Below are 21,151 nucleotides of genomic sequence, written 5' to 3' on the forward strand. Positions count from 1 at the left end.
TGGTATTACGATATCATGAACTATATCAAGGAGCAGCAGTTCCCTGAATGGAGTACACCTGCGGACACGAGGTACATAATGAAGATGGCGACAAAGTTTTTCGTTAGTGGTGGGGACCTGTACAAGAGGTCCCATGATTCTATCCTGGTGGGGACCTGTACAAGAGGTCCCATGATTCTATCCTGCTGAAATGTATGGACGCGACTGAAGCAACGCGAATTATGTGAGAATTACATGAAGGAGTATGCGATCCACACATAAATGGACACATGCTGGCCAAGAAAATAACAAGACTAGGTTATAACTGGCTTCCCCTAGAAAGAGATTATATTCAACATGTTCAAAATTTTCACTGTTGTGAGATCCACGGAGATAGGATAAATGCCTCGCCAACTGAATTACATCAGTTGTTTGAGCCATGGCCATTTTCAATGTGGGGCATCGATGTGATCGACCTAATTAATCCAAAAGCATCAAACGGACACCGGTTCATCTTGGTTGCGATTGATTACTTCTCTAAGTGGATCGAAGCCACATCATATACCAACATCACCGCTCAAAATGTGGTGAAGTTCATCAGGCATGACATAATTGCCCGCTATGGCATCCCCTAGGCCAATGTTACGGATAACGAGACCAATATGAACAACAAGCTTATTGATGATTTATTCAGTGAATTCAAGATCCATCATCTGAATTCGTCTCCTTACCATCCCCAAATGAACGGAGCCGTCGAGGCGTCCAACAAAAACATTAAGAAGATCTTAGCCAAAACTACTAAGAATTACCAAGATTGGCATAAAGATTGCTTTTGCATTAATAGAGTATCGAACATCAATTCGGATTTCCACCGGGGCAACCCCTTTTTCCTTGGTGTACGGCATGGAAGCAGTCTTGCCTGTAGAGCTAAAAATCCCCTCGCTGCGAATATTATCCCAAGTAAAAATGTAGAGTGGAAGTTGCAAAGGCTCGAGCAGTTGAACATAATTGACGAAATGCGACTGAAGGCTCTTTTATCATGGCCAATGCTATTAACAAAGGGTAGCCAAGTCATTCAATCGGAAGGTATGCCCGAGACACTTTGAGACAGGCGATCTGGTCCTGAGGAAGGTACTACCACTATTCCTCAAGCTTGGAGGTAAGTTCGCTCCGAATTACAAGGGTCCTTATGTCGTGAGAAAGGCACTCCCTAAAGGGGCTTTGATTTTGACTGAGATGGATGGACATCAATTCTCTAACCCGATCAACTCCGATGCCGTGAAAAAGTATTATCTTTGAAATAATTTCTATATTCTTGTCAATAACAAGGGAATTGACAGAAAAGTTATTGATAAAGGTGCCCCTAGTGGCAAGTTTAACTAGAAAGGACTTTGCATATGACAACATGGCGTCGATGCTAATCCTGACAATCATGGAAGTCACGACGGTAGTCATCGAAAATGATTACAATGCCCATATCAATCAAAGACATTTGAAGTCAAGATTAGCTTTGCTGTGAAGATCCCCATGCAAGCAATTGTACATGCCTTACGCAGTTGAGAATCAGAGAATTCCTGAGAAGTTCCTCAATGTGCCGAAACTGAATTGACACAACATACGTCGAGAATAGGACCGCCTAGTTGGGAGCACCTTTAGCTATAAAGGATTTCATTCGAGCTTTATGACTAACGAGGGAGGGGTTTCAAAAGAAAGGACTATGCTAGCTTTGAAGACAAAATGGAGGAAGGGTAATTTAGTATCATTCTCAATTTACCCTCGATCATTTCATTGCTAACATAAGCTCATGCTATTCTCAATAGGAATTGTCAACATTCGAGAAAAGCTCAAGGAGTCATTAGCTTAAACTCAAATGAAGGGAGATATCAAGGGTAATGTTGTATCGTTCCCAGTTTACGTCCCTCAAAGAGCCGTTCATTAACATGGTCTCTCTTATTACCTTGCAGGTTTGCCTCGCCATTACAACATAGGTAAGTATCTTTTTCCTTTAAAAACTCTTTTCATAAAAGGAGGAAAAAATCAAAGAAAGAGGAAACAATTTAAAGCGAAAAGATGTTTAATCCTCTCCCAAATGCATTACATGACTATTGGAAAGGAATTCTGTACGGTAATTTTACCTGTTTAATTCACCAATTTCATGTGAAAATTTGTCAAAATGACAATTCGACGAATGGTGTCGAACTGCTCGGGTATGCTAAACGAGATGTGTTGGGATGATATAAGGCAATCCTCAATCTATACACTGTCCCATATACTTATCCCCGGAGAGACACGTGAAATGATTCCATGTCTACAGGGTAAAGTAATTTCTCGCATAAGGTATGGTAGCCAAAATAATGAGAAGCAGTTCATTTCTCTACCCCATACACTACCGGCGTTCCTTTAATTAACCATTTTGAGCCCATACACTTGGAGGTTCCTTTCAAATTATCCCCATCAAGAACCACCCTACACTGGAGTAACTGGAGGTAAGTCGACATCGCAAGGTGAGAAAAATGAATAGAAATTTTCTTGCTATCACTTGTATCAATCTTTGAGTGCTATTATTGCATATGAACTCTCACGATGATTTAAGTGCCCTAGGATGACGAAGAGCAGTTCTTCTTCTATCCCATACACTTATATCCCTTGTTAGCTCAATTGAGCCAGTGATTTTGTTTCGTACGAACTGAGTTGGTGATCATTCCCCACACAAAGGCAAGGCAAGGCAAAGATCATCACAGTTCGAGCATCATGGTCCAAAATGCCGAATAAAGATGAAGACCCCAAGAGCCTAATAATATTATTTTGTTCAAACTTATCTAGGTTAGTTCTTAACAACGCCAAAGAACAGCAAAAAATGATGAAATAAATTAATGAAAATTAAGGGCGTGAAAAAGCAGTGTGTCGATAAAAATAAGGCCAACGCTCATAAAAAAAATTGAAAACTAGGAACATAAAAAAGCAGTGTGCCTGGTAAAAATAAGGCCGATGTCCATAGACAAAAAGTGATCAAAAAGTGAATTTCGACTGTAAAGGAATTTGTATCCCCTGGCAAATTTGTAATTGTTGGACAAAAGTCCAAGAAGCCAAATCGTGAAATTACCCTACAGAGCTTTCAAAGAGGATCCTAATGGTAAAGAAAAAGATCGGTAACAATGCCAAGATGATCATCAATTCTCACCCCTTATACACATATTTTTTAGCCCAACAATCCTTTTGTTTTTCAACCTATGAATCGAGCCTACGTTACGTCCCTCATAAAGTCTTTTCTGACTGGGACATCTGAATTAATGTGGAGTTTCAAATGTTTATAAACATTGCTCGAGAAAATGCGAACAAGACTACTTTTATCTCATTTTGTAGGGTTCTTGACTTGTAAATCTGGAGATGATTGCGGAATATTTTCTTTCATGGCCTTAACTCGGACAGTCTCCTTTGTTAAGCCATTGACCAAGCCTATATTACGATCCTGATAAAGACCTCTTAGATTGACAAAATCATACCGCTTGTGAGAAAACTTAGACCTTTGCTGATGTGACGATGGTCAAATTGAGTGTTCTCAATGTTCCCATATTAATGATTCGGACAAACAACCTTTTTCAATGAGAGCGAGTAGAAAGTCCTTTCTGACCTCATTCAGCATCTTGATAAGTCCACCTTACGAGCGAAAATTGTCTCAATTGATAATTACCCTCGGTGGATATTTAGTGATGCAAACATAACAAAATCATCTTGCATAAGCTTTCAAAATGCGCATCATGGAATAGCCCGATTTGTCTATATCCTTGATGAATGCATACATATTTGCTCTAATCGTCTCTGACATGTAAAATGTCCTCAAAGACTCAAAGAGCACTTGACGTCCAAGTTGTCTCCAAAAATGTCCCAAAAACTCTCAAATGTTCTTCCCCTTCAATGGACGCGGCGTGCCCTGACAACCTAGAGTCCCTTTTTTTCATGGACACTGCTTATACAACTTAAAGTCCCCTTCAATGGACGTGGCGTGCCCCAGCAGCCTGGAGTCCCCCTTTTTCATGGACACTGCTTTTGCAGCTTAAAGTCCTCTTCATCGGACACGGCGTACCCCGGCTTTAACGACCTGGTCCAACGAAAATGGGGAGTGGTCGCCGGGGCTAGAGGGCCTAGACAAGGAGCGGCTCCTGATAGGCTTCTAGGATGGCGAAGGGGACAGGAATGAATCGAACTGTGCACCGAACAAGGAGAAAACGATCCTAAGATATATATGTGAAAACTGGAATTAACTCACGGAAGCGCCTTTTGACATAACAACAAGCTTTGCTTTGGAACTCCAAAGTTAAGCGAGCCCAGGGTAGAACACTACTAGGATGGGTGACCTCCTAGGAAAGTGCCTGTCTGTACGCCAAAGGACAAAACCGTGAGGCTCGGTATGGGACAGGCCAAATCGGACAATACCTCAAGTGAGTTAAGTCTAGTGTGTCACACCGGCGGCCTAGAATCCCTCTAACGGGATCAACACGGCATACTTTTGTAGCCAGAGTCCCCTCATTAACCTAACCTCTTTTCGTGACTCAGAGTTCCTTCTTATTCTCCAATGAAGTATCCAAAAATGAAGTTCAGATACCAAACTAGCGCTCCTGTTCCCCAAGTAGAATTGACACGGCTTGCTTTTGTGTCCCAGAGTCTATCTTACTCCCAAGTGGTACGTCACGAAAATTCAGGCACTGAAAAAGCCATCTTTACCATCCCTAGAGATGTGTCCCAAGAAACGTCGATTATTCAACAAATGAATCATCAAATCCTCGAGCGATGACCCCCAAGGTGCTCAAGACCTGCTGGCAAGAATCCACCAGGGAAACATCAAATTCTCGAGCGATGACCTCCAAGTGCTCAAGACCTGCTAGTGAGGACCCGTCACACAAATCATCAAATCTTAGGGTGAGGACCCCTAGGTGCTCATAAAACCTACTGGCAAGGACCTGTCAGACAAATCATCAAATTCTCAGACGAGAACCCCCAAGTACTCATTGTTCGAGTCTTTTCAAGACCTGCTAGCAAGAACCCACCAGGCAAAGCATCGAACTTTCAAATAAGAAACCTCAGGTATTTCATCATAACTCTTTTCAAACCATTTGGAAGGTAAACCATATATTCCTTTGAAAAAAAAAGCATTTATCATTGTGCGAGATGCAACCCAAATGTATTAAAAGATGTATGTATTCTAAAATAGCCTTAATTTCTTCGATGAATGCATATGCTTTTTGCATAAAAACATGTCTGACAAGAGACATGCCCTTAAGAGGCAGGAACGTGGCAAGTAAGTATTTTTTACCCATGCCCGTTTCAAAAATCCAAGCAGCTACGATTGTTATGGTATTTCCCGAACATTGGATCAACCCCCTCTGTTCACCAGGTACCTACGATTGTTATGTTACCCCTCAACATTGGATCGACCCATTCTGTTCACCAAGTACCTACAATTATTATGGTACTCCCAAAATATGGGATCGACTCCCTCTGTTCACATCAAGCCTTTTCAGGTACCTTTGACAAGATGCAGGTACTTCTACAAAGGAAACCCCGTCAAGACGACTGAAGATAGGCTTGAGTCCTAGACAAATGAAATCCCGTCGAGGCGACTAAAGATAAGTTCGGGTTCTAGACAAACGATTTCTTTTGTTAAGGCGACTGAAGATAGGTTCGGGTCCTAGACAGACGATTTCTTCCGTCAAGGCGATCGAAAATAGGTTTGGATCCTAGACAAACGAAATCCTGTCGAGGCGATCGAAGATAGGTTCGGGTCCTACACAAATGATTTCTCTTGTTGAGACGATCGAAGATAGGTTCGGGTCCTCGACACACAACAACCAACTATCTAGAATTACTCTACCATATTGGCAAGGTAAGTAACCTCAGGTATGTTTTTATTTACTTTAGCATACATCATCTTATATCGCATCATAAAAAATGGGACCCATGGTCCCGTCAAAAATAGCATTCATTGAACATGCACGGGCCAAATTTAGGTGTCATTTTATCTTTGAATGCAACATCTGCGAGCTTAACCTCTGCGAACTCACCTTAAAAGAGGGGCAACTGTTGATACATATTTTTAATTGCCTAATTAAATTACAAAAAATTAGGAATTAAATTTTTTATTCTTAAAAAAATATCTTTCATTTAATTGCATGACATGTAGACTTTAGGTGTATTTTTCATTATTAGAATATATTTCCTTTTTCTTTTTCTAAAAAAATAATTAAATTTTTTTAAAAAAAATCAGATCAGGCCGCGCCAAGGCTAGCCTAATTCGACCTTCTTTTCTTCCTTCCTTCCATGAGGGATTGGGCAAGGCCTAGCCCAACCCCTCCTCCTTCCTCACGCAAGTCAGCCCCCATCTCCTTCCTTCCTCGCTCTGTCCTTCCCCCCTTCTGATTGTGGCCGTCGGATTGACGGACGGTGGAGCGGCTTTCCCGTTCCACCAAGTAAAATGAATGGAAGGGAAGTGTTAGTGATGGCATTGAAGGCCCTTCAAACCTCTACTTCCTTCCTCTCTCCCCAAGCACTCCTCCATCATCCAAAAAATAGCCCCGAAAGTCAAGGGGACAAGCTAGGCTAGGTGATGAAGATATAGGCGAGTTATTGGAGCAGAAGCAAGTGGATTTTTGGCAATAAACAGCCAGAGAAGAAGTGAGAATGGAGGAGGGGGAGAAGAGAAAAACAGGGGAGGAGCTTGGTTTGGAGAGAGAGATCGAGAGAGATCTAGAGAGAGCCGAGAGAGACAGAGCGAGAGCAAATGGGGGCATCGATCGAAAACTTGGCCACTTGCAAGCTCCGCCGGATGGTCCTACCACCTGAGCAACGAACCACCGCCACCGCACAAAAAGTAGGCCCCGTTTTGGTCGGTCTTGCCTTGTTTTGAGCACGTCGAGCCAGAGCTCGTGGCCGTTCGGCTCACACAAGCTCCGACCCTATCGGTCCTTTACTTGGCTTCCATGTGTGTTACTTGTAGGTTGTCGTGAGTCCTGGAATAAGTTTGAGCCTCAATTGGCTTGGTTTTTCCTTTTTTAGCCATTGCACTCCACTTGTTCGAAGAAATGTCTAAATGAGATCTGGTTTTTGATCATTTGTTTTGGCTGACGTTGAGTCGTCCAGTCACTATTTCATCCAGTCGGGGCGTCTCAACGGCGTTTTGCATATTTGGGTGTCAGCCATTTGGCCGTTTCGTTGCATCCCGATGCAACCTTCACTGTGATCGTGGATGGCCGACAAGAGGTGTTCTCAGTCGGCGGTGTCAGGGCCGACCAGGAGGAGGCTGGGGTCTCTCGACCTAGGCCGGCCATGATTGACGCTGACATGCACCCTCGTCCGGGCTAAGGCGACAAACGCCATTCACGTCGGTCATCTCTATCTCAGGAGAAGCGGTTGCACGGAGGAGCCAAGTCGAACAGGGGAGGCAAAGCGTCATCGGGTCTGTGAGTCGGGTCGAGCTAGTGGCATCGAGGTCGTAGTCGGCGCCGGGTCGGGAGAGGTGCCAGACCCAGTTCTTCTTTTTGTTTCTCAGGTTGGGCTCAAATAGGATAGTGGGCCTAGGATTAGTTAATTTTAAAATTAGGTTTTGGGCGGGGCCTTTTTCTTTTTTGTTTTAGTTTAGTTTGTTTATTTTGACCGGACTAGGCTCAGATTGAGCTCAATCTAGCGCTGGACCTGGGCCGAATCTAGAGATCCAACATGGATCCTTTTATATTATATTATTTTAATATTTTAATATTAAAAAAAAAATTTCAATTAATTTTTTATTTTTTATAAAAATCGAAAAAAAAGTAATTAAGGCTTTGGAATTGCCTTTTCTTGCATGTTTTGTGTGATTAAATGCCATGCTTAATTGCACGTCGTTTGCTTCACATGTTTTAAATTGCATGTTTAATTTGACCCTACATGTGCATAATTAGAGGTATGTCCTGCATTTGTTTGCGCACTTTCGATGTATTGATTGTCGTTTCCTTAGCTTGGTTAGGATTAGAACCCTAGGATCCATAATCGATAAGAAGACTGCACGAACACCTTTCAATGATGTTTGAACAGGATTAGGTACCGAGAGGGCCTTAGTTATTCAACTAGTGTAATCAAGTTCCCAGATTCATTTAATCTCTGGTTCACAAAAGTAAGGCAATTCTCCCATTACTTTACTTGGGTGTCTAATTGACTCACCGTAAACTGATTAGTGGCGACTCGTACATAAAAATCACTTGCAGGTTAAAAATCTAAATCACAAGTCGCGATATGGTATGGGTTTGGGAGGGCCCGAGTTAAGTCCTAGATTTGGACTTAGCGCATACGCCAGGCGAGACCTTTAACTGAAGGCTAGCCCCACATTTCCTATGAAATTGGCGGTCGTGACACTAAGTCTAAGGTAAGAGATCCTCTTACCACTCAACCCAGTACCAACAAACAACGTGAGTGCGAAATAATCATATTTGACTAATTCAAAAGCAAATGTACTATCTTTACTATCATGATATGCCAATGGAAACAATTAAAAACATTGCATAAGATCATTCACTTGAATGCAATTAAATGGCATATTATTTCACAATGCGTAGATATCACATAGTAGCTCATTGATATACGCAGATGAGTTTATATTCGTCACTGGTTAGAACCATCTCGATTCACGAGGCATTGTCACCACCAATTCATGGGAGACAGAATTATTCATACCATTTGCCACGCCTCAGCCCATTCATCAGAGGTATCCCATAGATTAGTGAGGATAAATACACCATTATACATCCGCATGATGATGGTCATTTCTTAACATCATACCATGATTACACAGGTTATGTCATACCATGACTACACAAATCATGTCATCATTGGATTTCATATCATCTCAACCGTGCGGAGAACTGTCTCATATGGTAAACCATCTGGCTAAGTCCAGAGTCTCATCCACATACTCATACAAAAGAATTTGCTCGGTGTCGAATAAGCCGTGGCAAATCTCCTAATCACATGGCATCAAAGACATACACATCATTATAGCACAACAATTGCCATATGCATCACAATAATTTGTCCTTTCTCATGCAAATAATGATAAACAAATAAGTACATGCTATTAACACCTAAATTTTGGCAATCCGCCTAGACATTTATTGCATAAAAATTAGGGGGTCGAACTCGACCCCTAACAAAAAAAGATTATTTAAATTGCATATAGTTAGGAGCATTTTCATATCATTACATTGTAGCTAATGGACTGGCATGAGGGGGTTCTGAGCTTAATTTATGCTAACTGGACTAAGCTCGTTGTGTAAGAAAATTCGGCCCAGCCCATGAGTATTATAAAAGCCGAAATTTTCTCATTGGATAATTGAGCAATTAATATTGATTATTATTCAAATCTTGGAGAATAATTGTTCGATTTGGTTTGATACTATCAAGATTCTAAGAGATAATAAAAATTTGTAAAGTGCATCTCTTAGAATTTAAAATTGGGAATTTTAGTCTAAACCTAGTAAAGGGACGCTCACTCACGTTTGAGAGGGACACACACAATTCATAACACTCGGCCACAAAGCGAGAGAGAGAGAGAGAGAGATCATGAGTGGAAGCCGAGAGAAAACGCAAATTTCTTCAAAAATGAGGATGGTGAGTGAATGGTGGTCATTGGGGTCTTCCTCGTGAGTGCAGTTTGACTATTCGGTCAAGCATCCACTCACGATCCCCTCACGCCTGAAGATGGTTCAACACACAAAGGAGTCCAAAACCCAAAGCGAGGAAGCAAAGCGTTGATTTTTGGCTTGGCTCGTCCAGTCCTTACTTAGCCGCGCCATATCGACAAGCTCCTCAACGACCAGCAGCTTCATCTACCACAAGGCAATTTTCCAGTACACAACCAGCGGCCACCATCCAGCTCGAACCTGATCAACCACGACACTGCTGCTGCACCGAGAACTCCATCCGCAGCGCCACTAGCCAAGCCCTTGCTGGCGACGTGAGCCTCCTGCGCCATCGCTCATTCGAGAAGCTCCCCGACAAATGGAGTTGCTGCTGTAGGGGTCCCTGCTGATCCGGTGCCGAGCCGATGTGCATTGCCTTTGTTTTGCAGGTCTTCACCAAGCCTCGATCAAGTTGGCAGCCCCTACTGAGCTGGATGTTTCGTGGAGTCCAACAAGAGCAACGCCGCCTTGCACCACCCTCGCCGCTGCGCAAACCACACCATCGTGAGCCACCACGAGCCAATCCCCCAGCGTGTCCATACCAAGACAAACCCCCATTGGCAAGACCGACACGAGTCACCACGAGCATTGCCGATCACTGTGAAGCACCGCATCTAATCCGTAGTCCGTCATTCAAATTTGGAAACCCAATATCCAAATTAGGTGAGATATTATATGAATTTGATTTCAATATTTTATTGCCTAATCATTGCGATCCGATGCAAACCCATTAAGATTTTTCAGGTATCCCTAAATTAGGAAGTTTTCCTAATTTGACAATGTACACATGGTCGACAATCCAATCTCATGCCTGGGATATGACTCGCAACCGCATGGAAAATCGGACAACTTGATCCCATACCAAGGATATGATTCACCAATTTTATCTGTTACCAAATTTGAATAGATTGTGTAGATTTTCAAATACCTTATGCGATTTGATTGTTGCGGATGATGTCTGATGTTGGTTTGATTGCCATGCATGTTTATCTATAGTTATAGATAGCATTAGGATAATATTTTTCCTAAATTCGAAAATACCAAAAAGATTTAAAGTGGTAGTTTAGGATAAATTTAGATTTTAAATTTTTCTAGAAAAGATATAATAGCTCTGGATAGGATCCTAGTTTAAACTTTCCTAATAGATAGAATAAGATAATTCTAGTTAGAGCTTGCATTCTAGGATATTATCTATAGTTAAGATAAGATTTTGATTTAAATTGGGATTAAGATATTTTAACTCCTAGTTTGAATTAAATAATATCTAACTATAGATAATTAATCCTCATTAATTTTTAATTTCTAATTTTTGTGAAAAAGTACCAAAAATATGTTCTTAAGATAAGTTAGGATTACATGTTTAATTTAGACTTTTTAATTTCGAATTTTTAATTAATAAATGAAAAATACCAAAAATACCCCTTGCATGTCATTTAGTTAATTACTTGTCTTAAGTTAACTTAATTAGATCGCATGCCATGTTAGATAGGTCATGTAGACTATATTTAAAATTAGGTTCGCATATCATGCATTGCATATAGCCTGGTTTTAATAAAAAATCAAGAAAACCAAATAAAAGATTTGTTTAGAAACAATGGTTAAGATAGGCTTAGTTTTTTATTTCATCGATTTCTATTTGGGTGTTTGAATTATTGCTTTGATACCATTAATTTAAAGGATTAATACCACCAAAAACCCCAAATTGATATGCTTGTGACAATTTTACCCCGTTTTGAAAAAGTGACCACAAAAAACCCCAAACCGGTATACCTGTGACAATTTTACCCATCCGGCCACTTTTGGCCGGCCGGCGGTGACGTGGACGCCGGCTGACGTCGATCACAATATTTTAATAATTTTTTTGTTTTTTTTTATTTTTTAAAAATTTTTTTCCTTTTTAAATTTTTTTTTCTTTCCTTCTCCCCCTGGTCGGACCAGCCAGTAGGAGCTCGCCAGCCACTGGGGAGGCTAGCCATTGCCGGCATTGGCGAGGGCAAGCCTCGCTGTCGCCGTCGCCGTCGCCTTCGCGGGGCGAGCTCAAGCTCACCCGGCGACGGCGAGGTCTCTCCCAGATCTGGCGAGACCTCGCCGTCGCAGGGCAAGCTCGAGCCTCGCCATGTCCGGGCGAGGTCGAGCTCGCCCAGCGACCGTGAGGCTCGACCTCGCCCGGCCATGGTGAGGTCGAGCTTCACCGTCGCCAGGCGAGGTCGAGCCTTGTCGTCGCTGGGCAAGCTCGACCTCGTTTGGCCATGGCGAGACCTCGCCGTCGCTGGCCGACCACGTCCTCCACTGCCGCCGCCTCAACGCAGTCGCCCCTGTCCCCGAACAATAGCCCCCACTCGATCCCCTCCACTGTGCACCTCGCCTGCTACGGCCGCCTCCACACCTTCTTCCTGCTCGCCCTCCGGGCCCCGTCGTCGGGGCAGTCTCGCCCGACGAGCCTAGCGCGAATGGTGGGCGCGAACCCTAGCTGGGTCCTCCCGAGACTCACCAGTCTCGACCTAGAGATCGAGAGGCACGGGTTGGGAGACGAAACGGAGGCGGCGGCGGCGGCGGTAGCGGGTCTTAGGGCCTCCATGGTAGAGAGAGAGAGAGAAGCAGGGGAGGGAGGGGAAAGCATCGTCAGATCTGGCGAGACCTCACCGTCGCCGGGCGAGGTCGAGCTTTGCCGTCGCCGGGCGAGCTCGAGCTTCGCCGTCGCCGGGCGAGCTCGACCTCGCCGTCGCCGGGCGAGGTCCAGCTTCGCCATCGTCGGGCGAGGTCGAGCCTTGCTGTCGCTGGGCGAGCTCGACCTCGCCCGACCATGGCAAGGCTCGAGCTCACCCGGTGACGGTGACAACGAGGCTCGCCCTCGCCAGTGCCGGCGAGGGCAAGCCTCCCCAGTGGCCGGTGATGTCACCTCGCCGGTGAGCTCCCCCTGGCCGGTTTGGCCAAGGGGAGAACGAAAGAAAAAAAAAATTTTAAAAAATTTAAAAAAATAAAAATAAAATTATTAAAATATTGCGATCGGCACCGGCCGGCGTCCACGTCACAGCCGGTCGGCCAAAAGTGGCTGGATGGATAAAATTGTCACAGGTGTATCAGTTTGGGGTTTTTTGTGGTTACTTTTTCAAAACGGGGTAAAATTGTCACACTTGTACCAGTTTGGGATTTTTGGTGGTATTAACCCTAATTTAAATGCTTTGGTTTATTAAGTTTTTATTTCATGACTGCGCACCCGCATGATCACCTCACATGTCAATGAATAGGTTTAAAATCAATCCAGGCTGCCTGCAAACATTTTTTTTTAAATAAAAGAGAAAGGTACCAAAAGGGCGTTAGAGTAATCTAGCGTAATCAAGTCTCTAAATCCATAATCTCTGGTTCGTAATAGTAAAGTAATTCTTCCGATACTTTACTTGAGTTTCTAATTGACCCACCAAAATTAGATTAGTGATGATTCCAGTGTGAAAATTAACTTGCATGTTAAATAATTTGAACCTAAGTTGCGAATTGGTATGGCTTGGGAGAGCCCGAGTTAAGTCTAGGCTTAATAATTCATTAGTCAAACCCCTAAGTGGTGCACCCCGAGGTAAGGTTGCGACACATGCACTTCAACACATATACTTGCCTTATCTGTCCATGCTAAGCCATCATCATTTAATCGGAAGCCATATATAGATAATCGGTAACTTAAGAACGGATACTTATAAATCTACAACTTCAGAAAATGCAACTTTATTAAAAAAAAATCAGCAAGTCCAAGGATCAGCAACTTTAATCGATAATTTGATTAGTCAGACAACACTTAGCCAGTAATTTGGTAACTTGGTCCGAATTACAACAATATCACTTCCAAATCTAGTTTTGCCATTTTCACATTTTTCACACCTAGAATACCATAAAATATTATGGAAATCAATCAATCACATACTAAGCATGAGAAAAATAAACTTCTCGACTCAAACATGCTATTACTCTCCAAAATTACATAATTGCCCCAATAAAATTTCTCAATTCATAATTTTCTTTAATTATTTTAACTTAATAACCCATTAATTAACACTAAAAACTATAAAATAACCCTATTAAGAGCACCCTCTTACTTCTATAATTTTTTTAAATTGCCCATAACTTTGTAAAAAATTACTAAGATACCCTTTTTACGCCTAGTTTTACCATTTTCTCATTCTTTCCCATTTAAAGTGCAACAAAACCATTTGGGTATTCTTTCAAACACCTTCTTGGCATGCATTAAAGATTTCAATAGAGGCAAGAAAGAACCATAACTCTACTTGTAAGTTTTGGAGCCTACTTGCGCTTAAGATCAAATTTAAACTAACAAATATCAATCAACCAAGTCAAAAGTACTAAATAAATCATTCTAGCTTAGTCCTTAGAGTTTTCACTTACCTTGAATGGAATCTTGAACAACCAAAACCTTTAATTACTTTGTAAGACTCTTGAAAGTTGAGCTAAAACCATAACTTAATTGGATAGTTGAAGATTGATTGAAAATTTTAACTGGAAAAAGTTGTTTCGTTTATGAAAGATGGGAAGATGAAGCAATTCTTGAAGTGGAAATCGAAGGGAGTGATGTCTCAACCAAGAAAGGGAAAAGAGGGTGTCCTTTTATTTTCATTTTCTTAACTTCAATTGTAATGATTGCTACAAACCTTGGTTGAGTTAAATAGTCATGAGTAATGTCATTTTAATGGCTAAGTTCAATGGCACAAATAAGAGAATGTGAATAATCTTTTGGATGACAAGTGGCAAGATTTGGGTTAAAACATCGAGATATTTGATTGGAAAAAGAGAGCATTATTGGCAAGTAAAATGCATGAATGAGGAAGCATTATTTGAGTTGTCAAGCATTAATGAGAGAGAGAGAGAGAGAGGAGATAAGATAGCCCAAATAGATGCATGAATGATGATTCAAGCTTATCAAGAGCATTAATAGGCTAAAGTTAAGAATGTTGAGGTCATGCATGATGTAATTTCATAGTTAAAACTTATGGTTGACAATTTAGGAGGTGTGGCAACATAGATGAACGAAAAGTGGCATGAGAGAGGTAGAGAAAGAGAACATGATTAGGCCAACTAGGTGCATGATTAAGGAGCATTATTTGTTTTGCAATCATTTATGTATTAATGGCTAAATGTCGTGGATGATGACATCTCATGATTAAAACATATGTTTGATAATTGAAGAGACATGGCAAGATGAATGAGTAAAAAGTGGCTAACTTGATTTGGCGGAATTGTGGTAAAATAATGCTAGGAGTAGCTAACAAATTATGATTGTGAGAGAGGGAGAAAAAGAAGGTAATTGAAGCATGTAATAAATATCAATTCCCATATTGAATATTATGAATCACATGTATAGATTAATTAAAGGTTGTGTGTACTAAAGGCAATTTGAGCATTCCAATTTATAGTAATCATGTCACCCATGGCACTATCCTAATATTCTTAATTTAGTGGCACTTATAATGATACTCTCATTAATCTCACGTAATATAAGGGGCACTAGATCTAATGTAAGAATTATAAAGTGCTAAGCATACTTCATCCATTGTAATACATATACAACGTAAGAGCTATATTTGACAAACCGATGATGTTTTACTTAAATTTTAGTAGGGAATTTATTTTCATATAACATAATGGTTGCTCACATAATAGAAGGAGAAATTTAGGATGTCACGTTACATGCTCGGCTTCCCACATTAGAAGTTCCTTGTGTTGGTGGCCACTGGTTGGGTGGCCATATTGTGTAGAATAGAGAATTTGTGTGGATCATTGCTATATTCGAATGGATCAACCCGATTGATTATTATATTGATAGCCATTTTGTCAATTCTTGGAAAATTGGGTTCACCTTAATGCGACAATGAGCATTGAAGTAATTGCTCCTTGTTTGGGGGAAAATATCAAATAACACATTCAGATAAGGTGGGCACTTGACAGAAAACATTAAACTTTAGTTTAAGTATGGCTTTGTCATACTTCAAAAGTCTTAAAACATGGGTGAGGACCATAATATTAACATTTCACACATAGTAACAAGTGCAAACAAAGATCACATCACGGATGTTCTTGTCCAATAACAGCTTAAATCATTTCCAACGCTTCAGGGGATGGTAGAGGCGTGGCCAATAAGTGGATTCGACCATTTCAATATACGATGGCAACTGTAGGATTGAGAACAATCCAACAGGGAAGACCATCAGCAAAGTAATTGGGATGGAAATCCACTTCAATTGGTTGCTCAGGATAATTGTAATAGCAGAGCTGAATGCCACCAGCATATAGGGCAAAGAGACAAAGACAAGACTGAGGCCCAGTGTCAGATTTCTCGGTAGTGAGTGGTAGAAATCTTCAATTGCACAGGGTGAAAGTAGGATAGCCAAGAACATCATGATGGCAGCGACAGAGGAGAAGAGAGCAAGAGCGTCTGCAATTATAAAAACCAAGAATGAACCCTTATTCAAAAAGATTGGGATCCCTGTACTGTCATCGTTGCCTCCTGGTACTGTAAAGGCCGCAGTGAAGGCTACCGTAGTGATGAGAGTCGCAACGACGATACCAGACGATGATGTTTCCTTAATCCATTGCCTTGCCTCTTTGAGTAAATCATCGTGTTGTTCTACAAAAACTTCCCAATATGTTTTCCCTCTCGTTTCTTTTGTTTCTACCAATTTCAGACTTTTAAAAGAAGGATCGCTCGTATCTTCCAGTACCTTCGGAAAAATAAAGGACACCTATCAATGTAAATATAAATTAAAGAAGACAAAAGGGTGGCAAACTAATAAGGTGAACTGACCTTAAATTTCAAATTTTTAAAAGAAGGATCGCTCGTATCTGCCAGAACCTTCAGAAAAATAAAGGAAGCTTATCAATGTAAAAATAATTAAGGAGCACTAAAGGGTGGTAAACAAATAAAGTGAACAGACTTTAAACCACTGAAGTTCCCTTTGCATAAGAAAAGCTGCCCCAGAAACATCTGCCGGTACACATCCTGGTGACCATTTTACTACTGCCTCCATTAGGTCGCGGTTCGTTAAACCATCGTCACTCAATTTTGCAACTCCATTGTATGCCTTCACTAGTCTATACAACTCAACTTGCCGTCCGTTCACAGCTACTTTTATCAATTCTTTGGCAAAATTGTCATCCCACATCAACTCCGGAAAATGGATAAGACATGACTTGACAATTTCAGAAATTCCTCGAGATGCTGCGTCAAGGACAATGCCTGAACTTAACAATAACTCGAGTAATTCGAGAGTTTCAATATGAGTCTTCTTCACTTTAAGAACTAGATTTGCAAGCTCAAACGAGCATTTATGCCTCAACTTCGATTCGCCAATCCTTTTGATGAAAGGTGCTGCACGTAACATTAAATAAGCAATTTTCTCAACGATGAAGAATCAAAAGGTTAAAGAGGCTTTCACATTTGTGTTGTTTTCTTATGTATACATAGTAGTTGAGACTAAAATAATGGAACTGTACTTATGCATATATAGTAGTACACAAGCAGCGGAGAATAGATGGATCTATCAATGAACACACTCAATGTAGCGAGAAAAAAGGGATTCTTTTCTTTTGAAAAATGAGTAGATTTAGCAACAGATCCATAGATCTATTTTCAATTGAGGTATTTTTACAAATTCATAGAATCGATACATGTAGTTTAGATTTTGAATTGAATCGAATTGAATCGTATCATCATATTTGAATCGAGAGCTGGTCCATATTAATAACTATGATCTCAAAGGGACATTCAAAAAATATTAACTTACAATTTAAATTTTGAGATCTCTACCCGTTGATGAAATAATATCCTTTTTTTTAAATACCATGGCAGTTTTGTGTACCTGATATTGTGGCAAGATTCCAGAGTGATATCTTGATTCGCTTAAGTGCTAATGCTACTACCACAAAGGGGGAGAAGAATCATGTCAGCAAATTAAAAATTGATGACGAAGAAAAAGATACATGTCACACTCATGAAATGAAAATTGCACATGTAATTAAATTTAATAATGCTTGAATATGTTAGAAAAAAACTTGGATCAATCAGCCTCTATGACTTGAAATTCAAATCTACAATTCTCAATAATTCTACTTGGTAATTTGACACTGAGTATGACTTCTTGACTAACTTTAGAAATGTTATATTAGATATTAATTTGTCACATATATCACGGTTTAGATATTAATGTGTATACATAGATGTAGTCACTATCCCTTAACTTTTTTGTCAATTGGATCCATGAATGATATGCTTTTTGTCCATTAAATAGACTAACAGAAATACCTCGATCCGTCTTCATGTCTTTGGAGTAATCAAATGATGTATCAACCAAATATAGAGGAATACCTGAAAATGGGAAGAGATATAGTGAACACCATGTGGATAGAGTTGCTCGAATTGTACATATCTAACAAAAGAAGCGGTCAGACCCCAAAAAAAAAAAAAAACGAAACAAAAGTGCAAAAGGTACCTACATTTGTAAATACATCTTTCCCAAAAATTGAGTGTAGCTCCACTACGGAAGTAAGACTCCATCCTCACCAAGGCTCCCAAAATGTTATCGCATTCGAGATCTTCGGATATTGCTACGTCGGGGTAGCGGCGAGCTAAATTCAAGCCTATATCTTTTGGGACACGAACAAAATCAAGTAAACAATGGAGGAAATGAGATTAGATGAGTGAGTCTGAAATCTTACCCAAATGGCCGGCCATAATAAGGCTTCTCATGGTATCATAATCTGGGGTGGATGTTGTACGCCTGGCCAGGTACCGTATAACCTCCTTTTGCATAGGAGCAAATCTAGTAGCAATCCACAGGGCATAGGATACTTTGTTAGGTTCATTGTCTACTAATGCCTTTATCATCCTTATTCTTCCTCCTCGTGCAGCATTGTAAATGGCCCTCCTGAAAAAGGAATTATCGTATTCTGAAGGCAAGCGTTGGATTAGGTTCTCGACCCATTGATCTTGTTCGGCCATAACCGCAATATCAAGCACAGTAATGGATTCATTTCCAAAGGTCATAATTTTGGCCGTTATTGCTTCGCAATCTTCATTGAGGATTTGCTCGGCAGCTTTCCAATCACCTTTGGATGCGGCTTCAAATAATGGTCGATGATTTTCATTGAACTTTAGTGCTGGCCTAGCTGCAAAAGCTTCACAACAAAAGTCCTCAGGCTTTCGCACTTCTTGCTTCTAGGTCAAGTGTAACCATTGCACCTACTCAAAGTTCCTATGAAACGTGGATGCAAGTGAAGGGGCAGTCATTTACTCAACATACATTTGTCTATGAGCGCGTTGTTTACTCTTTGGAAGAAAAAAAGACTATATTCTGGTGGCTTTCTCAATTAAAATTCAAGAGATTATTCAGATTTTAAAATTTATGAAAAATTATAGTTGAATATACATATCAATATTTATATGTTGTAGAATTTAAAATGTTCCAAATTAGAAAAAGTCAAAATGCACGAAACACAAGATTTATGAAAACGAAAATTAAAAATTCAAGGCAACAAACCTTTAGTTGATCTACGACCATCTTGGGAAGCTTCATTAGTAGGCGTGCCTTCTGAACTCATGTCTATATGAATCTCTTTGTCATCAAAAAAAGAAATACACATAAATAACCTTGCAAAAGAAAAAATACCTCATCTATGCTTTAGATCATCTATACATGACTAGTATCAGGCACATTCAATGCATGAAATTTTCTGTATTAAACTTAGATGGTAAACTTTAAAACAAAATAACGTAAACTAAATGGAGATCATGAGTATTCCTCGACATTGGTATTGTATCATGAATTAATTTTGTGGGAACTTCTAAATTTCATATCTGCAACAATGCGCTTTTAGTAAATTTATTTCTCTTTGCCATTGATCTTTTCCACGATATCATTCATAATCTAATTCTTTGCAAAAATTTTATCTATCTCCACAATTTCATGTAATAGTTATAATTGAACTATACAAATATAAAAATAAACAATTAACTTAATCACATTGATTTCATTAATTAGTACGATTAATTTATAAGTTATAGTTGATATAGGATACAAGTTTATAACACTATTACTATTACCATACCGATGCATGGCATGGATCCTTTTTTTTTTTTTTGATAACCGAGGTATCCCACGTGCAATGGACTATTCCTCGGGGTGGTGGGGTACAAGACCAATGCCACCGGGTAAGCCCCCAAGATGTGATCGGCGGGAGTTGAACCTAGGACCTCATCAGTTTAACTGTCTGAGGCCAGGAACTCTCAACCACTCGACCAATCATCCCTTTCTTTAATAAAGTAAATCAATTAAACTTTATGGATAGACTTAACGGTTGGGAAAAAGAATTGATCTAATTTTCTTACAAAATCCATATTACTTTTTTTGTTGTTTGGTGGCAAGAACATTCCACCTATCATGTACCTTGGACAATGTGTTTGTTAGTGAATTTTCTTTTTGAATGTCATCTTTATACTTTGCCATAATAGTGAAAGCTATTTTTACCAACAAGTTATTTTTGGCTCATAACACCATTAAGATTTCTTTGTTGGAGATGACTATAGTGAATTAACTAGTTCGAATATCATGTCCTCGAAGTATCAGTCTCGTGTAGTCTCTCGATGATGCGTAATTAACTACTTAGAAGCCATTTGTCTTTCCTCTTGATGAAATTGCTTTGTAGGCAAACTTTACAGTCAGGGTCTGCGCAAATTATCCAACCCATTTGTTTTTTCCTCGTACCAAGCATGCGGTTGGGTTCTGAACAAATTATTCTTCTTTCACACTCTCACCTTTAATGTTTTAGTAAAAAGTGTTGGGATAATTATTAAGCAATAAAATAAAGAAATATTACAGTTTTCAATGCAATAATTTTTCATGATATTGCTTATATTACTTCGAAATTAAATGTTAAAAGCGAAACTTTTCCAATTGTTCCATTGCCTACTGGGATCAAATCAGAACAACAAAAGAAAGAATAGAACACACCTGGCAATGGTTTCAAAAGTGAACTGTCATGGGTATCCATGGAGGATTCTTTGCCGTGCCGTCTCGCGAGCATGTAAATATCTGAAGCAGAGAAGTATCCTTACGTGGTTGAATTCGAAGTCATTTTCTGTTCACTTTAGCAAATTGACTAGTTCGAAGATCGTGCGGTCTCGTGTATTCTCTTAATGAAAGGTAATCGACTATTTAGAACCCATTTGTTTTGCCCCCATGCTCTTGATGAAATTGCTCTGTAGGATAATCAGCTGCAAACTGCACTCAGGTTCTGCGCAAATTATGCAGATTCCATTTGTTTTTCCTCGTACTAAACATGCCCTCAAATCGTCTCATGGGATCAAATCAGAACAACAAAGGAAAAGAAAGGGACGTACCTGCCGGTGGATGCACTGAAGTTGTTTCCCTCTCCTTTTATTAAAGGATTCTTTGCTGTGCTATCTCGCAAGC

General features: G+C 40.2%; 1 protein-coding gene across 1 annotated transcript; it reads right to left on the reverse strand.

Moving 5' to 3' along the window:
• Positions 1-15,781: 15,781 nt before the first annotated feature.
• Positions 15,782-19,280, reverse strand: LOC115679384 (uncharacterized). The gene is made up of 7 exons (XM_056310413.1): positions 19,220-19,280; positions 18,399-18,848; positions 18,177-18,326; positions 17,986-18,048; positions 17,543-17,599; positions 16,619-17,052; positions 15,782-16,405 (listed from the first exon to the last, which is right to left on the reverse strand). Exons 1-7 carry the CDS (start codon positions 19,278-19,280, stop codon positions 15,782-15,784), a joined length of 1,839 nt encoding a protein of 612 aa, XP_056166388.1.
• Positions 19,281-21,151: the final 1,871 nt, after the last annotated feature.

This window comes from Syzygium oleosum, unplaced genomic scaffold (genome assembly GCF_021117445.2).
Source record: "Syzygium oleosum isolate NSW1041296 unplaced genomic scaffold, Sole_v2.1 Sole_v2.04, whole genome shotgun sequence".
NCBI lineage: Eukaryota > Viridiplantae > Streptophyta > Magnoliopsida > Myrtales > Myrtaceae > Syzygium > Syzygium oleosum.